General features: G+C 37.3%; 1 protein-coding gene across 10 annotated transcripts in view; it reads right to left on the reverse strand.

Annotated features, from left to right (window-relative positions):
* NAV3 (neuron navigator 3) overlaps positions 1–18,548 on the reverse strand; it is a 497,733-nt gene that overhangs the window by 8,759 nt on the left and 470,426 nt on the right. For all 10 annotated transcript variants that reach the window (XM_031055561.1, XM_031055560.1, XM_031055563.1 and 7 more), the window contains 11 exons: positions 18,080–18,191; positions 16,682–16,803; positions 14,734–14,906; positions 12,259–12,412; positions 9,219–9,393; positions 5,376–5,473; positions 4,646–4,741; positions 4,227–4,395; positions 3,258–3,493; positions 1,142–1,296; positions 184–255 (listed from right to left, as the gene is read on the reverse strand). In XM_031055561.1, coding sequence (XP_030911421.1) covers positions 184–255; positions 1,142–1,296; positions 3,258–3,493; positions 4,227–4,395; positions 4,646–4,741; positions 5,376–5,473; positions 9,219–9,393; positions 12,259–12,412; positions 14,734–14,906; positions 16,682–16,803; positions 18,080–18,191 — 1,562 coding nt within the window. The remainder of the gene's footprint in view (positions 1–183; positions 256–1,141; positions 1,297–3,257; positions 3,494–4,226; positions 4,396–4,645; positions 4,742–5,375; positions 5,474–9,218; positions 9,394–12,258; positions 12,413–14,733; positions 14,907–16,681; positions 16,804–18,079; positions 18,192–18,548) is intronic.

Below are 18,548 nucleotides of genomic sequence, written 5' to 3' on the forward strand. Positions count from 1 at the left end.
CAGACAGTGTCTTATTTCTTTTACCATTCCCCAACACAATTCAGAGACCCATCAATAGAGGAGAGATGCTGAAACTGAAATGCTTTACTGTGATGAGACACAAGATCAATATTTGCCAAAGAACTGGGCTCAGAAGCACGGAGCTGTGCAAACATGGCCACAGTAAATACAGAGTGAATGTACCTGAAATTGTGATGCACCTCCAGATTTGGTGAAGAAGAAACTCCTTGGTTCATGGTTCCAATAATATAGGGACTGGAAATATAAAAGCAGTAGGATTTTTTTGAGGAAGAATTCATTAAAATATTCAGAGTATATTCCTTCTTACTATCTGTATGAGGCCAATTTCAAAAGAGTCTGGGTGTACTATAGTCATACATTTAAAATATTTCTGAGGTACCCTTTTAAAAATGTTTATTCTTGTATGATTTCCCTCTTGCACATATGTAGTTTACTAGCGCCCATCTGTAATGAAGAAATAAATAAAGCAACCCTGTCTTAATGTAATTTGTAATTTGGCAATATGCTTAGCTTTTTAATTTCAAAAGCCGGTGAATCTCATGAGGAAGATGTATGTGATGATTTTATGAAGGGAAGTCCCTGTGATATCACTTTTACAGCAGAAATAACCAATGTTAAAAGCCAGTAAAAGTTCTAGAAAACATTATTTTTACTCTTGTTTGAGAATAAAGGACAGTCAGCCAACTTGATACTTCTGCACTGCTGCAGGAAAACTGTGGGAAGGGAAAATCTGCTAGATTCACAGCTGCTTCTGTATGGCATGGTTTATCCCAAATTCCCCTATTACAATGTGTAAGCTGTTCTTACGGTACTAATGAGCTGGTGTGATCTGGCAGGGTGCAAAGGATAACACTATAAAACAGTCAAGTGTTTAAGCACATTCTTAAATTTTGTGGTTCATTTACATCTCATTCAGAAGCATGGAAGTCATGTAAATGAAGGAGACAGCTACCTTCTTGGCTGAAAGGGGTTAAAATTATTGAAGCACATAGCGGCCTTGCAGCTGGCCTGTAGGAGCCTAAGTTTGCACTGGGACATTTTATTTTGCAAAATAACAAGCAGCTTTTACTGTTTTAATTGTAAAATCTGTGTGCAAGGAGAGAGAAAAGGTACTACCTACCATTTATTATATTTACAGTTGAGGAAACCATTGAAGATGTCACTTAGTGAACTGATGTGGTGGAGGTTATCAAGAATTATGACGACAGGGAGGTCAGCACCATTGTTGTCAGCACTGCACTGCTCAGCTAAGTTTGCAAGATATTGTCGCAGATCCTTCAGCAGAATTAATAAAAAAAGCAAAAACAAAATCACAAAAAAAGCCCCAAGCCCAGAAAAGATTAAACAATTAGACCATAGATTTAATTTCACTGGAAAAAAATCCAGAAAGATAAAATGACTGCTAAAGAGTTTTCCTCCTGTGGATCACTCAGCTGGATCTGCACATGCAGGAAAACATGCTGCTTGCACAGGGCAACATTAAAGCCTCATGGACTTTAGGAAAAAACAAAGGTGCTGGACACAAGGCCAATGACTGAAGTGTTCTGATTTGGGAGATACATTCCTTAGAAATTTGCTGATAAAATATCTTATATCCAGAGGAATATAGATTGCAATAAAATATGCCATTTCCAATGGGCTGAGATGTTCCTAATAATTTTTGGACCTTCATTCTTATGAATGCCACATTTATATGTCAAACCCCCACCACCCCGTCACACAGTTTTGGTGTATTGAACTACTCCTTTAGATATCTCCTTTCAGCACTCTCACTGAAAATCTGCCTGCCGCCTTGGAGATGCTTCATCACACCTCATAATAAAATTTGGTGTGTAAATTCTTTTTTCCTGTCAGCTGTCTGGCTGCTGTTTAGTGCAGCAGTAAAAGACAGCTTTCTACAATCCAAATATTTCATATTTTTGTCAACAGTTGCTCTTGAGAATTTGGGCTAGTCAAGCTCTGTGGCTGTATCTCTAGAGGCATCTAATTTTGTCAGGGTTGGAAATGCTTAGTATTATGGACAAAGTTCCTATTGCCATTTTATTTTCTGGATCAGGGATAGCTGAATCTTTTCTTCTTTAATGAGAACATGTACTTTTTTATTTCAAGAAAGATTTTTCTTTGCCTTTTTATGATCAGGTGTCTCTCAGAGAACATTACAGGTTTCTTCCATGGAATAGCACCATCTATTTTATTCAAACACCCTTGGTATTTGACAATGTTGCTTTTTCTTTTTTTTAATTTTTATTACAAACTCAAAAAATTCCACATGAATTTTGACAGAAGTAAAGAAAAAGGGGAAAAAAACCCCAACCAATCCAATCCCAAAAGCAACAGTGAAACACCAAAACACACAGAACAAGCAATTTACTAGAAATCCAAAAGGCTCTTGTGAGACAATTTTCTTTACAGATGTGTATAGTATAACAATAGAAGACAAACACATTCTCTGCCAAAGTAAATGGCATCACAAATCCTCTGTATAAAGACAGTGAAAAGCAGTTATTTTTGCCAGAATGGTCCATTTGCCCCTTTGGGATGTGTATGTTCTCCCTTCTTATGCTAGCATTCATTATGTTCTGTGCAATTCAGAAAGCTCCGGGCAAACCCTTTCATTTTTTTCCCCCCAGGAACCAAGTTAGTAGTACACTCAATTCAGGACAGCCAGGTGAATAGCATTATCTGTGGCTAGCACAGTAGTCCTGCTAGAAACCTGATAATCTGGGCTATGTAAATCACTGGGATTGTGACTTGATGTGTGAGGCAATTTCAGTATGGTCAGCTTCCTGACCAATGCACATCAGAAATCATGACAGTTGTATCTCCTCAGGGCTGATTAAGAAACTGAGCCCAAGACAGTAATTTCAAATCACCCCTTTGAAATCTTTGCTAACAAAGGCTGATGTTATCATCATAAAAAAACAAGTTACACTAGTATTACTATATAGCAAACCTTCTGATAAAGGAATTACAGACACTTCAAAAATTTAATTTACTTGGGAGTTGGACTCTGCATCTATACTTAAAATGGGTTTCCTCAAGAGGGAAAAATTGAGACTTCCTTGACAGTGCTTCAATGGTTTGTTTAGGACAGAAAGATCTGGTCCCTGTACATCACTGGGATTGGAGACTGGATTATTGTAGGAAGAAATGCTAACTGAACAGCAAAAGAGTACACCCATTAATGGAATCTGTTCTACAAACTGGGCAATAGATTGTTTTCAACTGTAACTTACCTTGCTTGACTTGTGATCTATGTTAAAAGTTGCAATTGCATCCTCAGTTTTTTTTCTGCCAGATTTAGTTATAATATATTCAGCCAGCCTGTTGGCTAAATAGGTCTTTCCTGTGCCACTGGGTCCCGACAGAATAATTCTGCGATGCTCCATCAGTAAATTAAAGTACCGTTGGGTAACTGGCTTGGGAATTAATGTGTCAAACACAAAACTGTCCAAACTGTTTTCTTCTACTCCTGGGGATAAAAGAAAAGAAAAATGGCCTGTCTTATCCTTGCTAAGGTAGTTATTTGGCACAGCACCTGATGGCATCAGTGCTATGCCCAAAGCAAGCTAAAACAGCTCTTAAATCCAGTCTTCTAAAGCAAATCCCTGTTAAGGCCTTCATTACTGTAGAAATACTGGTATCCTTCCACAAAAAATTAAACAGCAGTGGTGAGTTGAGATGAGTGGAAGAGATGCAACCAAAGTAAATGTGAAGAGAAGGCTCAGTGAGGCAAAGATATATGTTTCAGACATTACTGGCAACGATGACATAAAAAAGGTCAAAGTGACAGCCACAAGGGTTACCACTTGTCACATCAATAAAGTTCTTCTGAAGGCCCCCTCTCCCCTCCAATAGAAAATCCCTAGAGCTCTTGAAATGTATAGAATTTTTCCTGTGGAACTGAATAAAGCATTAGTATTTCTCATTTTAATCTCTGTTTTGGGGTTGGATGTTTGCCACTGTTTAGAAATCTGGACTTTGTTGTGATTTGGCAGTCAGGCAGGGGAGGACAGATATTCTTAGATTTCCCTCAAAATGCTGAGATAGATATTATGCAATGTCTTACAGGCAGTTTGTGATAAATGTGCCCTCAAACTAGAGACAATACAGAAAGGTCAGGTGTAAGAAAAATAAACACAAAAGGATAGGGAACTGCAGTGTAGAACTCTATGGTATCTGCAGAAGTATTCTTCGGGTTTTACCTTTCAGGTTCACAGTGATGACGTTATTATCTCCAACCAGATATCCACAAGGCAGCAGTTCAGGCACTTCTAGGCTATGGGCTCTAGTTACATCCCCTATACAATAGCTAGCAATGCAGTCAGAGCCTAAACCCAGGCTAGTAGTTGGATCCACTCGAAAAATATACTCCTGAAATTATATGAAAACATAAGTCATAAAAATATTTATTGAATGAAAGCTATTTGGAAAACTGCCTACAGTTATAGAAAAAAGAACTGCGACATTGAGAATAAAGCTTAATAGTAGTTGGTGTTAGCTACATATCAAAAAACCTCAAACCAAAACAAAAACTTGGCAAGACAACTCAAAGAATACAGAAATTTTCGAAAGTGAAAAAGAAAATTGTAATAATACTTAAGCCAATTTTTCAGTGTCTTACCTTAAAGAGACGTCTGATTACACCATCTAAAACATCCCATTTTGTTTTTCCACTGACTCCAATTGATCCTATCAGGTATGCATGTGGCTTTTGATCCTGCAAAGAGAGATTTTTGAAACTGGACTAAAAATGGTGCTAATTAGTTTTCTGTGAAGATTCATAGTCTTCCTAATGAAGAATAAGAATATTATTTAGAATGAGAGTTAACGACTTTGGTAATAATCTCCGTGCCAGAAGTAGGTACAGATTGTATTACTTTGATACATCTTTATGAAGAAGGGAATACAGAATCTTGTTCTGCTCTTTGATTGCATCTGTGTTTTTAAAGAGATGACTAAAAATAAAGGTTGTGCTGTATTTGTAATTTTTTACAACACACAACATGAAAACATGACAATACAATTTTTCAGCAGCAAATTCACAGTTGCACCCTAAGGAGACCAATGCATAGGTCTAATTTATAATGACTTAGAGACAGCAAGTCCCAGGACATCCTACTACTAATTAAACTAAGATTTAATAGTGTCTAAGCCACCACAAAGGCAGAAAGAGGCCATACGGCATTAGTCTATGGAGTGTGCCTAACTGTATTGAGCATGGATGACAGAAGAGAGCTAAAATCTATGGGATATTTCCCTTCAATTCCTGGCTTAAAATACTGAAAAAAATTTGACCTACTATATGCCAGCATTTGCTTGAGCTATAGTTCTGCTCTGGGTAATGCACTTACCTTGGCTCGACTGTAGCCTTTGTTTATGGTGACTAAAATTTTAACACTATGACCTTCTTTGTGGAGTGCTCCATCAGTAACATCATCCAACAAAATATCTACATTAAAAGAAGGGAAGTGGTCAGTCTGAAAAATCACATCAACTATGTTCACATCATCAATTCAATATTTGTTCAAAGGATTTAAAAGTTAAAAATTTGTTTAAAAAGAAAGGCTGCCATGATAACAACTTGCAATTGTTGTAATCTGTAGTTATTCCCGATTCACCATTTATGTTGGAGGTAAAAAAAAAGTTACAAATTGTCAATTTTTGTAGGAATATTAGGAGTTTTAATCATGCAGAAAGGGAAAAAGAATACACAAATAAATAAAATCTTGCATTATAGTCTTGCCTTTGCTTTCCCTCTTGGAACTTTTCAAAATTACAATATGTTCACAAAGTAATGTTGTTTAAAAACGAAATTAAATTTATGTCTTTGGGCACTCATTTGTGCCCTTTAGAATGTTGTACGAAGAGAAAACAAGAAATCCTTGCATTGATATTTTTGCTGTTAAGTTAAATAGCATGTAATTTCACTTTCCAGATGATTCCTTTGCCTTCTGTACGTATGGCAGGGATAGAGTCCTTTTCACCCCCACTAGAAGACCACTTGGGACTTGTCCAGAATATGGGACACTATTTTCAGCCATTCCTCTAAGGAAAGGCTTCATTTCTCTTGGAGGTGAAGAGTGATTTTGATCTGCTCTACACCTCTGTTTCCACCACTTCATTAACTCGTAAAACAAGAAAGCAGATTTATTTCTGTTAAAGGCTGGGCTTATAGCTTTATTGCAACTGCTGGTTTCTTTTAGAAGTTCTCTCTGAGATTTTACTGTTAGACATTTAAGCTAACTATAAAATAAGATGAGATTATGGATTTGCATTTTCTTCAAAGGCCAGTACAGTAATCCACTAACCTAAGCCCTGTTCATTTTTAGTGTGAAAAACATCAGCTTCATGACATAGTCTGCACAAGGTCAGATTTCATCCAAATTAAATGAGGTCCCAGTAAGATTCAGTCACTTGTTCAAAGGAAAACCAAAGAAGGCTTATTAATATAATTTCAATTAATGTATTAAAAATAAATTTTCATGTTAAAAGTTTGATAACTTATATCCATATCTAGAATGCAGATTGTGCTGTTGTTTTGGGGTTTTTTTGGGTTGTTTTTTGTTTGTTTGTTTTTATTTTGTTTTGGTTTTTTGTTATGATTTTTTAAATTCATTGAACAAAGAAGCTTTCATTTTCTGTGAGTTTTAATAAATCTTGCTTGCTTTGTTCCAGGCAGACAGATTTTCTGTGTCACCACTGAATGTTTCACTTCACTTGTGTTTTGGCATATTTGACAAACCTTTAAGCAAACCTAAGAGCTTTGATAACGTCATAGTTTGTCTGAGGACAAATTATGATATGATCCCCCTGTGAAATTTTTCAATCTCTACCTTATGTAGCCCTTTAAATTCATTCTTCTTTAAGTCTTTAGGAATGAGGAACCACTCTGTAGCAAAAGAACAAATTCCACTTTCTAAAAGCTCTCTCTTTCACTGATACAAGGGGCTGAGAAGATGCCCAAGGGCCTCTAATTTCATGGTGGTACTAATTGTTTTAATTTCCCCCTGCTAGGTCTTCTTTTTAGGCATGCTATGATTACTTCAGTTCAATTCTTGTCAAAGCTCTGGCACTCTGGGCCAGTCCTGTACTGGTCCTTGTTTGCTCCTTTCACTGCAGTGACTGACTGAAATAGGGGTGTCTGTGACCACCACACCCCTTCCCAGACTGTCACTCACCCTGATCTGGAAGGTATCATCATACCCTTAGGAAGTGACAGTGGACAGCTTGGTCATTTCCAGATGACCATGGTTGATTGGAGACATTGCTCCCAGAAAGCGCAATCGTATTTTTATAATATGAAGAGCCAAACCACACAATTCTCTCAGCCTAATCCTCATCATGATTAACCTCCCCATATCTCAGGGAGTTGTGTTCAGTAGTACTCCAGCTGTCTCAGAAATCCCACAAGACTTGGTGTGAAGTGTTCACCCTTCCAAGTTCTCTGGCATGGCAACAAAATGATCATCACAATGATCAAAAATTCTAGATTCATAATCAAATGGAATTCTCCACTCCTCATTAGGCACTCTTATATCTTTAATTTCTTGTAATGAAAGGTAATTACTTTTCATGTGAGAAAAACATTTAGAACAATAACACAGAAGATTATATCAGGTTTACGAAATGATGGAATCATCTAGGCTGGAAACACCCTTAAGATCATCAAATCCAACCACTTTTCCCAGTCATCCTGTTCTTCCTTCTTTCCCCTGTTTTCCTCTTCCCTTTCCTCTTTTTTTCTTCCAGCTTTTATTATTTCTATTCTTTTGCTGAACACTTCCTCATAATTTTCTTTATTTTCATTCTTTTATCTTATCTTTTACCTTCCCTTTTCTTTCCCCCATTCCCCTTCACCCATTGTATTCTCATCTAGTTCCCCCTCCTTTTCTTCAGACCTTTCTTCCTACATGTTTATTCTTGTATCTAGACAGTTAGTGCCAAGCGACAAAGTGCTAACGAAAGGCTGCTACTCATGACAGACATTCTATAACCACCATATTGCAAAAAAAAAACCAACTTTTTTTTTTTGTTTGTTTTTGTTTGTTTGTTTCTAATATGTGTGGATCTGTGAGCAGTTAAATTTTTTCTCCCTGCTTTTGCAACAGCTCATTGCATGTTGAAGCCTAGTTCAGGGTCCTCCATGCTAAAAGTTAAACCCTTCAAAGAGTTGTAACGTAAATAAAAAATATACCATTTTTCATACAAAATCTGATATTAACCAGAAAAAATGTTCAAATATCCATGCAATCAATGACTGGCAAGATCATATGACTAACTGCCAATCCAAATTACAGTCAGTTTGGCATATTCCCCGCTGTACTCTTGCCTAGACTCTTTCCACAATTACTAGCCACAGTTTTATTACTTCCAGAGACTGCATTATAATTTCTGTGGCGTCTATGCTAATGAGTGCTGCTTTGCTCCTGCTTGACTCCTGGTTCTAATGTTAGAGACAGCACTTCTGTTTCTTGGCTACATTATCAAAACAGATGTAGAAGGCTTATTATCATAAACGCCATGGCATGGAAAATAATCAAATGTTGATGTTCAGGATATGGACCCAACTTCTGCTTGCTTTCCTTCATTCACAGAAGACAATGAGTGCCTAATAGATCAGGAGGGGTTTGGTTCCTGCGATAAATGGTGATTTGGTCCAACATAGGCTAGCTAGCTGTACCAAATTAAAAAAATGTAAGGGATAAAGCTAACTGAGACTACCTCCTGCCTTAGCTGCAAATATGAAGTCAAGTTAAGGGAGCTAACTGAAAGATCAAAGATTGTAAACAAAAAGAAGAAAGTTTCACATACTATATTCATATTTATCCCATATGGGCAAGAGAATATATCAATACAGTTGCCATGTGTACTTCAACAGATATTTCTTTTCAAAGAAATTGTAAACTGGATGACCGAAGAGTATGGTAAACTACGTAGGCAGAGAGCGTCATGACTAAGAACAAAGCAAACATAATGAACAGTCTGCTACTGCTGTTCAGGTGCTTCTAAAAGCTACATTTCAGTCATGACCACCAGCATTCTTCCTCTTCTCTGTTACTGAGTGTGTACCTTATGTTAACCTGAATGATATGAGGTGTTTTAATTTCCAATCATGCTTCTCCTGTGAGGCCCTTTAAGGGGCTGAAAAATTCTTACCAACTGCGGAGGCATGCATGTGCCCAAAGTATGTTTACCTGATGTAACAGATTCTGTGATGTTTAAGTTGTTCAGAGAAAGTCCCAGTGACTGCCGTGATGAAGAAGACGATGTGCTGCTTGACGACTCTGATGATGGCCGGGCAGGCTTTCCGCTATTTCCAGTCTCTGCCTTCAAACGATCATTCTCAGCTTTCAGTATCTCAATTTCATTCTATAGATAAAAGAAATCAACACCAAAGCAGAGAGGATTATTCTTTTGGAAAACCACCATTGGGTGGCTAGTCTGGTCATGCTGTTCCCCTGACCCAGTTAACAGGTTTACCACTTTCACAACAGAGATATAGCACAATGAAAACTGGATTGCTTTTACTTCTTAAATGAAGGGAAAGCCCCCAGTAACCTTATTTTAGATTTTGCCTCAAGATAGATCCTAAACAATAAGCTTCAAGCTTTTGTGCTTATTATACAGTTGACCATAACGTGAGTGTGGTCATAATTTTCCCAGCTATCCCCATTTCTTTTTCAGCTACTTTCTACTGTCAAATTCCTAAGGTAATAGTTAAGAAAGTTACTGGATATGTCAATGTTTCTGAAGTCACAGAAAATTATTACTGCCATTGAATATAAAATTTAAGCAGTCACTTCACTGAGAAATTAAATTAAAAATGAAAAATTAGAAATTGATAGTTTAACAGTTTCATAACCCTTCTTGCTATCAAATAAGACTTTTTGATCATTCAAACATGGGATTGTTAACATAGCAGTGAGCAAACTCTCTCTGATGAAAACAGACAGTGACAGATGAATCAGAACAACTGGAATTTTTTAGCTAAATCCTCTGCGCTGCCAAATGATAATTGAATGTACAATAATAAAATGAAAACTTAGCCTGAGAACAGCCTGGTAGCATCTAAATCTAGCTTCCAGTTGCTTCACAAAGTGCATTACAAAGCAACTGCTTATTCTTGCAGATGGTTCTGCACATCAAATTTATTTCTTCATTCACATCACCCTGCTAAAAGTCTCACTTTTTGAATGGAGGCTCAACAGCTATATTATACAAGTGAAAACATAAGGGATGGAGAGCATCATAAAAAACCCCTGCTTCAGCTACAAAAAGATTAAATCACATACACACAGGTGAGAAGACAGTGAAAGGGAAGGGACAAACCAGCACAATAGTAACAGAAGGTACTAGATGGGTGTATCAGTTTAGTCTAGGGCTCAAATCAGGAGCCACTCTGCAATTTATGCTGATTAATTACATAGCTCTTAGCAGTCCTCCATTCACTTGAGCTTTAGGTTTTTAAGGTGCTTTGAATCTAAAAATATTCACGTATCACTTCCACCAGTCCTATTTTTTCCCTTTACCAATCCTCATCAATCCTCTAAAATACCAAATTTTGGCAACTGCAAGGCGGCTGCCTTTTCTTTTGGGTGAACTTCAGAAATGGTGATTTCCAGTAACAGCATCTCAACTAGTAGCCTCTGCCCAGATTTGAGGAAGTTCAGACTTTGGAGAACTGTGCCCACAGCAGACTCCTCCCTCTGGAGAGTTCACCTGGCTCAGGCACTCATCTCCCAGTATGAGAGTGTCATCAAATTATAAGCCTTCACATCCTTTTCTCCTTTTCATATTCTTTTCCTCACAGTTCCTTAAAACCTTTCAGTGCCTCGAGATCAATGCTTTACTTATGTCTGGACAAATGAAACCACATTTATGGACTTCTAATTGAAGTTCAGTCAAATATCCCAGAGTAATGTTGGCACGTAGTGGTGTGAGCACCTGGGAGGATTGCAGGTACCAAAGATGTTTAAAGATCTGGCTGAGATTGATACAGGCACTGTGTAAACAAAGAGGTCTAGAAAAGACATCAAGCACACCATTTCTGTAGTTATGAAATCAGGTGCTATAGGCATCTACACACAAGTGCCTTACAGTGCACCTGACCTAAGCCCCCAACACAGAGCAATTCAGCTGGCAAGGCACTGGGCTGGATTCAGCTGTGCAAATGTGGGCTTCCAGTGGCATGACAAATATGGTTTTCCATGGAACAATGCTAAACCTCCATGTCCTGTGCAGATGCAAATACTTGAGGCTGGTTCAAACGGTAAGAAGTGCCTATGCTCAAAGAACTCCATTTCACCTTCTGTACCTCTCTTGGGATAATTTTAGGATAGTTCTTTAGCCCTCACTACTACAGAACTGAAACTCAACTGATTACAACAGAATTTCATCAAGCAGCTCATTCCCAGACTTTTAAATGTAGCCAACTCTGTCTCAACCTGAATCCCCAGCCCATGGCCTTGATTCTGTTCCCCAAATACAGATTTACAGTGCCTTCAGGGATGACACAGGTATCTTAGCTGCCATTCCAGAAGGGCCCAGTTCCACTGAAGGATTTATGTCGCAATGTGTGGATATTAGAGTTACTTTTGGGCACCCATCATGGTAGTGGGCATTTGAATGTAAGCAACAGAATTGAGTCCCATAAAGCTCTGTGCTCCACTGAAGAACATTGCCATCCTTTTTGCATCCTTTCAGCCTCCTGAAAGGGAAAATCTTCTAACGAAAAAAAGGTGTTCACAGAGGAATTGGGGCAGTGTAACAAAACAATATAGCAAAATTTTATGATGCTGGATACAGTAATTAGTTAAATTTTACATACTTTGACTTGGCAAGCCATGACTAAAATAGGAAACAGAAATGATGAAAGAGTATGCACATAACATCCTGGCTCAAGGATTTAAAATGCTGTAGAAATCACTTTTCGATCTGCTTCTCAGTCATGTTGCTAACCCTAGTTATAGGCTTGAGATAATAAATATCTTTTGGGCTGGGATTATGTCTTCTTCCATATCTCTTAAACACATTTTAGCTATTAAAATACATGCTAAGAATGTCTTTATTATAAGGTGAACACCTATCATACCCATCCTTCAGAAGTACTGTCAATCCAGCAATTTACTTTGCATTGACAGTTTTTTGGCGCCTGTAACAAAGTCCTGGGAAAGGAAACCCACTGGTCATACCTTTGGTGTACATCTCTGTCATCACTTAAGCTGCTGCACTGACCTGCATGCGGTTCATGGCTTCCCGGATCTGATCAAGGTGGTGTGCAGAGCTGAGGGCTTCCAGACGGATATCTGTTAGTTTGAGCTCCTTCTCCCTCAGCTCGCTTTTTAGCTGAAGAATAATTTCTGCCTCTGCCTCTGTGCACTCACAGATCCTAAAAAGGAGCAGGAAACAGGCAACAGATTAAAGGAATGTTCTCTCCCCAAAGCAGTGTCATTATTAAATATCAAAGAACAGAAAAACGCTTGCTGCTGGTGAAACCTATGATGAAGAAAGAAACTTATCAAAGAAACATGAAAATGATCAAACTGCAAATTAAAAAAGGAAAAAAAAAGTCCCCTCCAAAAGAAGTGATCAGATTGCTTTATGGCTTTTTAGTTTAGCTCACTGTGGTGAAAAACAAATTCTTAACTACTTTTCAGGTATCTTTGAGTGTCTAGCATCCATTGGTTTTAATTGGATTTTATACTCACATAATTTCTTTGGTGCAAAGTTTATTATTTCTCTATGCAATGGTAGTCAGAACTGATGTGTGCTGATTAAACTGTACTGCTGATATTTATTATTTGTTAGGCATCAGTATTTTTCTCTGATATGAATATCAGAGAAAAAGGGACAGTCTTGAATTTATAGTCTAGAAGATTTTGATCTGTAACAGTTTTGATTTGTGATGGCTGATGTTTTGCCTATAGCCTGTGATTTTGTAATGTATGATATATGAAATCATGTGGGTTGGTTTTTGTTTTTTTCCCTTGAAGACTGGATTACCACGTGGTTACTTTTCATAAGAATTTATTTTAAGGGAAAAAACCATTATAGTGTAAGAAAAGATTGAAACATGACTGGCTCAGGGACTCACAACTGTCCAGCCCTCTTGGTAGACCGTTTTGCCTCTTTGTATCATCATCAGAACCACCAGTAGAAAATAAAACACTGAACTTTTGCTTCATTGTTACACTAAGCAGTATTTCCAGTCAATTCAGCAAATGTTATTTATTACTGTGACTATAAATAGTTAATAATTTCAGAAAAATTTCAATATGAATTTTTTTTATGAAAATAAGTATTATAATTGTGATTATTACTGATAATATTTAAAAACAAACAAACAATAAAAAGAAACAAAGGTCAGGATTTAATTGCCAGAATGCATGCAAATGCATTTTGGGAAAGAAGACGCAGCACTCTTCAGGTCAACAGTTGGGTATACAAGTCCATGCCCCACACTCAGTTTTACCAGGATCTATGCTTGTAGACCACGTGGCCGTTTTGCCTTTTCTTTGATGCCCAGATTAGAGATGACCTGCACACACATGTATTAGACAGATGCAATTGGAAGAAAGTAAAGGGAATGGTTTAGAACGCGAGACCCCATCAAGAAAATATATGAAGAAATCATAAGCAAAGGGAAGATGAAGCTCATGGCAAATAAAATACATGTCCAATAGAGGAAGAAAGATAATGAATATCATTCAAAACATGCACAAATGTTTTAAATGTGATTAAAGATTAAGAAAGACATACACTAGGATTTTTTTTCTGAATATTATGCTACAGCTCTTTCTGTGATGTGTCCATACCTTCCTATGCTAAGCAAATAAGAAATGAAATTTTATTTCCATGCATATTCCATTTACTATCTAATAAAACAGTCATGAGACTAGAATTCCTTGAGCACCTTGAGAAAAAGTAATTATGACCTGATTATTCTCAATTAGGAGAAGGAAAGTAAAGCTAACATCAGTAGTAGATATTTTTTGGTTCAAAGAGGTTGATTTCCCCATATCAGAAAGAGTTATGAGTTTAGCAGAGTGAAAAAAAACCAGCGGAGGAATACAAATAAGAAAGAGCTAGGAACTCCATAAGAACATGTCAGATTTCTTCAAAAAATACTGAAGAAATCAGACAGCTGTTGACTGTTGACTTGCTCTCAGACCCAAAACCTTCAGAGTGGTGATTAGGATAAAATATAAAAATAAAATTCCACAAAAAAATGCAAGCTGATAAAAGAGGGGAAATAGATTAAAATTTATATACACCAGTAGCTACAAAGTAGATAAAGTAATAACAGGAGAAATAAGTATACTGTAAAAATTCAAAAATATATATATTTAAGAATTTTTTATTTTTAGAATGTCATGAAAAAAGGTAACAAGGAAACATTAGCATTTGGCCTTTGCTAAGTGGATACTATGAAGTTGCTAATGGTGCAGGGAGAGCACAACACAGGCTTTTGGAAATTTGTATAGCTAGGTGATTTTGGGTAAAATCTGTGAAAGGATGAAAGATTATTACTGAATAAAGACCTGCTGCAGAACCAGTGAGCAACTAGTGAAGCTCATGAGAAATCTGGCAAATGGATGGATCTCAGGATTAGAAGACCACAGCTGTTGACAATGGTTTCTGAACTGCAAATGGCCATGCTGGAGGAGGTCTGCTTCCCAGCCCACACCATTTGCCAAGAGAGACACTTACGCAGATGCTGACTGTGATGGTTTCATCGATGTTGTTGCACACTCTCCTGAGCTGTGGGGCAATTTAGGTGAGGAAGGAAGGGAGGAATCTGTCAACTCCTCTATGTCTGAATGTGAGGAAGGAGGTTTGGTGGACTTTTTCTTTCCAAAGGCCTGTTTGAAAGAGCTTCTCAGCTGGAAAACAAATACAGAGCAACATTATTTTCCTCATCACAGCACCTTGTGTGCAGCTCATGTTTTGAAGAGTTAGTTTGCAGATGCCATCCTAGCCACTGCCTGAGGTCAGTATGCAGAAGCAAGGTATTAACATATGCAACACAGTATCTCTAAAAACATGATACAGTGCTTTGTTTTGACTTTATTAATCCAGCGCAGTGCAGAAGTAATGCTATGGAGAAAGTGCAGGACCGAGTGGTACAGCTACTGGGGAGAGGTGCTCATTTAAAGCCATCAAGCCCCAATGGAATCCCATTCCCATGGCATTCCCTTCAAGGGGTGGCTTTAAATAAGCACTTTGCATCTAGGTACAGGCTCAACTAAATGCTGAAATCAGAAGATAAGTCCAATTTACAGGGTTTGCCAATTTATTTTCCCCATTAAATCTTTGAATGGTCAAACTACGCAAATGCTATGATTTGGATCACAGTCAAGAGGATCTAAGTGGGAACAAGAGGTTTGCCTTGTTGTACTATTGAGAAGAATGTTAGCTGAAAGGTATACACTGTTTGTTGCAGATTCCTTTATAGTGGTAGGATCTCTGAATGTACAAGCATTGCCTTTTCCCTCTAGAAGCTTGTATCCAGTATTGAAAAGGGACAGAATAGCCAAAGAGCCATTTATTTCAGAAGCCAAGATGACAACACTTTTAACTGCAGTTTTGTCTGCAGTTAAAATTACCTATGTCATTTGTTCATACCTTTGTCTAAATACTGAACTTACTCATCTTAGGAAAAATACAGGTTTTATTTTTATTTTCAGAGAGTTGTTTTGATCAAAACTGTACAGAACACAACGACCAGCTGGCTCCTCTATGAAAAAATGAGGACTTCAAACACATTATTCTCATGGTAAAATTCGAGAGTGGGGAGTGTGACCACTGATCTTAATGAGAAACAATATTTAAGTCCTTTCCAGCTCATGATGTCTAAGGAGAAAGAAATGGATTTTGGCTACACTCCCCCTTTCTATAGCCTAAACTTTGAGATTAAAATGAATAAAGACAAACTGAGAAGACATACAGGATAATCTGGTTTTAGAAGGTATAAAAGCCTACTGCCAAAATAAATAGCAATCATGCCAAGATAGGGTTTTTTATAGATGCATGCCAACTTTTCCATGGTTTATATTCACCTCACTTCCTCTAGACAAGGGAATGAAGGCTCATCAGTATTTTAAAACAAATGTTTATGCAGATAATATTTTAAAAACAATAAAAACATATTTTCTTTACTGAAAGTATTTAATTAAATCTTTAGCAGTATGTGGTATTTGTATGTTACAGTTGAGCAACACCTTAATTTCTTTAAACACTGTAGTATTTTTAAGTGAGAATTCTTAACTGATTTCAACTCCCTCCATAGTGGGGTAATATATTTGAATCAAGATTTTGAACCAAACTCCAGCTGAAGAAAAATCAAACAGGGTTTCGATGTGGCCCAGAGGTGGTTTTTGGTCACAACAGCTATTTTAAATTTATGATGTTGTTCTTTTCTTGTTGTTGTGATTGTTGCTTGTACTTTTGTTTGTTTTAATTACTCTGACTTATGCAAATGAAACCCTGCTGATATTCAATAATTTTTAGTTTGCTGGTAGTGTCACAGTATGGATACACATGAATTTCTTCATATCCATCTGGCCTCACAAGAACATTGTAGATGAAATGAACCATTATGTTACTCAGACACTAGGAAATGACATAACAGCTAAAAGAGAGGCTTAAACCTACTCACCCAGTTTTTCTTTTTCTTTTTTTTGGAATCAGCATCATTACCACTGCCAATACTGGAATGACTTGTAGCGCTGTTGATACTGGAAACACTTTCTGAAGAATGTTGCCGCCTTATACGTAAATCTAAAGAAAAGAAGTTACTGTGAAATCTGTTTCAATATAATAATAATAATATTAATTCTTATATTTATGTAGCATTTGCCTCCTCAAAGGCAGTCTTAATGAATATAAATAGCATTGATGCTAGCAGTGGCTCAGATTCAAGCTATTGAAGCCTGTGAGAAACCATATAGGGAGCGAGGGGGATGCATACACTTAGTCCAATACTTAGGGGCTTCTCCAAACTAGGCTATTCTTGCCCTGAAGGCAATGACGCTTCACAGCAATCTATGCATGTGTGTCCTCATAACTAAGCACATGGATTACTTGACACTTCAGTGCCACATGTACTGCAGTTCTGAGGAGTGCAGGCACTACTCAACTTGTAGCAACACTAATCTGTGTTCAGATTCTACCTTCTAATATACCCTGATGGAAAGAAACAGGCAGGAGTTCATTAAAAATGAATGAAACAAAGTAACCAGGAAGTGGAGAATATTAAAAATGGTCGGTGCGGTTTCTGAGTTTCAATTTTTTAGAAGTCTCTGATAACTGTATCTTAATCACTGGGAATTATTCTTGCAGAACATGCCCACTAATACCAATGAAAATTACTTTTTAGATTATTTTCTACTTCCTAGAAATTTGCTTTGCTACACTCAAGTCATGCAGTGAGATGAGCTTAAGGCAAACACCTAAATAATGACCTCTCTAATGGAAGGTCAATAACACTCTCAGAAACAAATACCATGATTATTTTTTTTCAAGTAATTCCTTTGCTGTTGCTTATCAGGAGGCACTTTTGAAGTACATATTTATCATGCAATATCGGCCTAACTGTAATGACAAATTAATTTGACATCTGGAATTTAAAACCTGCTTTCCTGCACTGATTTAGCACTTCATGAAGGAGCTGAGCTGTTGTCAGTCTGTCTCTTACCTACGAGAACACCAATTTACAAAGCTACAATTTTGACTGGATTCCCAAGCTATAACCATGTTATACCGTAAAACCTCACTTGTGTCTTGGGTTTACTTCATTAGTCAGTTGCAGGAACACAGTTAACTCTCGATCAATTCCTGCCCACCCAGCTCTAAGATAAAGCTCCAGGAAGTTTGGCAGACAGGAAACTTGGGCAAGGTTTCCAGCTTCGGAAATACCACAAGTATGCCTACCACTCACTTCAGAATGTGCTTTGCCTTGCAACAGAGTTCCCAAACAACAGAAAAGTAGTGACTTAGCTTTTTTTTTTCCCTGGGGAGAACTTCTGCATTTATTTTGATAAAGACAAGCCCATACCTTTGTGGGTATGATCGGGGCCATTCAAGGCTCCTTGAATAGCAGCTTGTGCAGCAGAATTCTGGGCTTTCAGCATTTCAATGGTCTCCCTTAGCTCTATAAGCTCAGATTCCTGTGGGAAGAGCAAAGAGAGATCAAAATAATGGCAAAAGAACAGTGTTTGTCTAAGCTAAAAGAAAAAATTGCAAAGGAAGAGTGTTCAAATTAAAGATCATGGGACTGCTTGGGTGAACATAAGGGCAACAATAAAACGAATGCATACTTTCTTTCCAAAGATATTGAAGTTAACTAAAATATTCTTTTCCATTTACTCTATATAAAGCAATCATGCTATTTTTAAGAAGAAAACATTTTTAATAAGGAATAATCTAAAAAGGGTCTCAATTGACCATAAAATATATAATTAAGAAAAGCTCAATGACTTTATTGGAAAAGACAATGAAACCATTTGAAGTATATCCTTTAATAT

Source organism: Geospiza fortis, unplaced genomic scaffold (genome assembly GCF_000277835.1).
Source record: "Geospiza fortis unplaced genomic scaffold, GeoFor_1.0 scaffold166, whole genome shotgun sequence".
In the NCBI taxonomy this organism is placed as follows: domain Eukaryota; kingdom Metazoa; phylum Chordata; class Aves; order Passeriformes; family Thraupidae; genus Geospiza; species Geospiza fortis.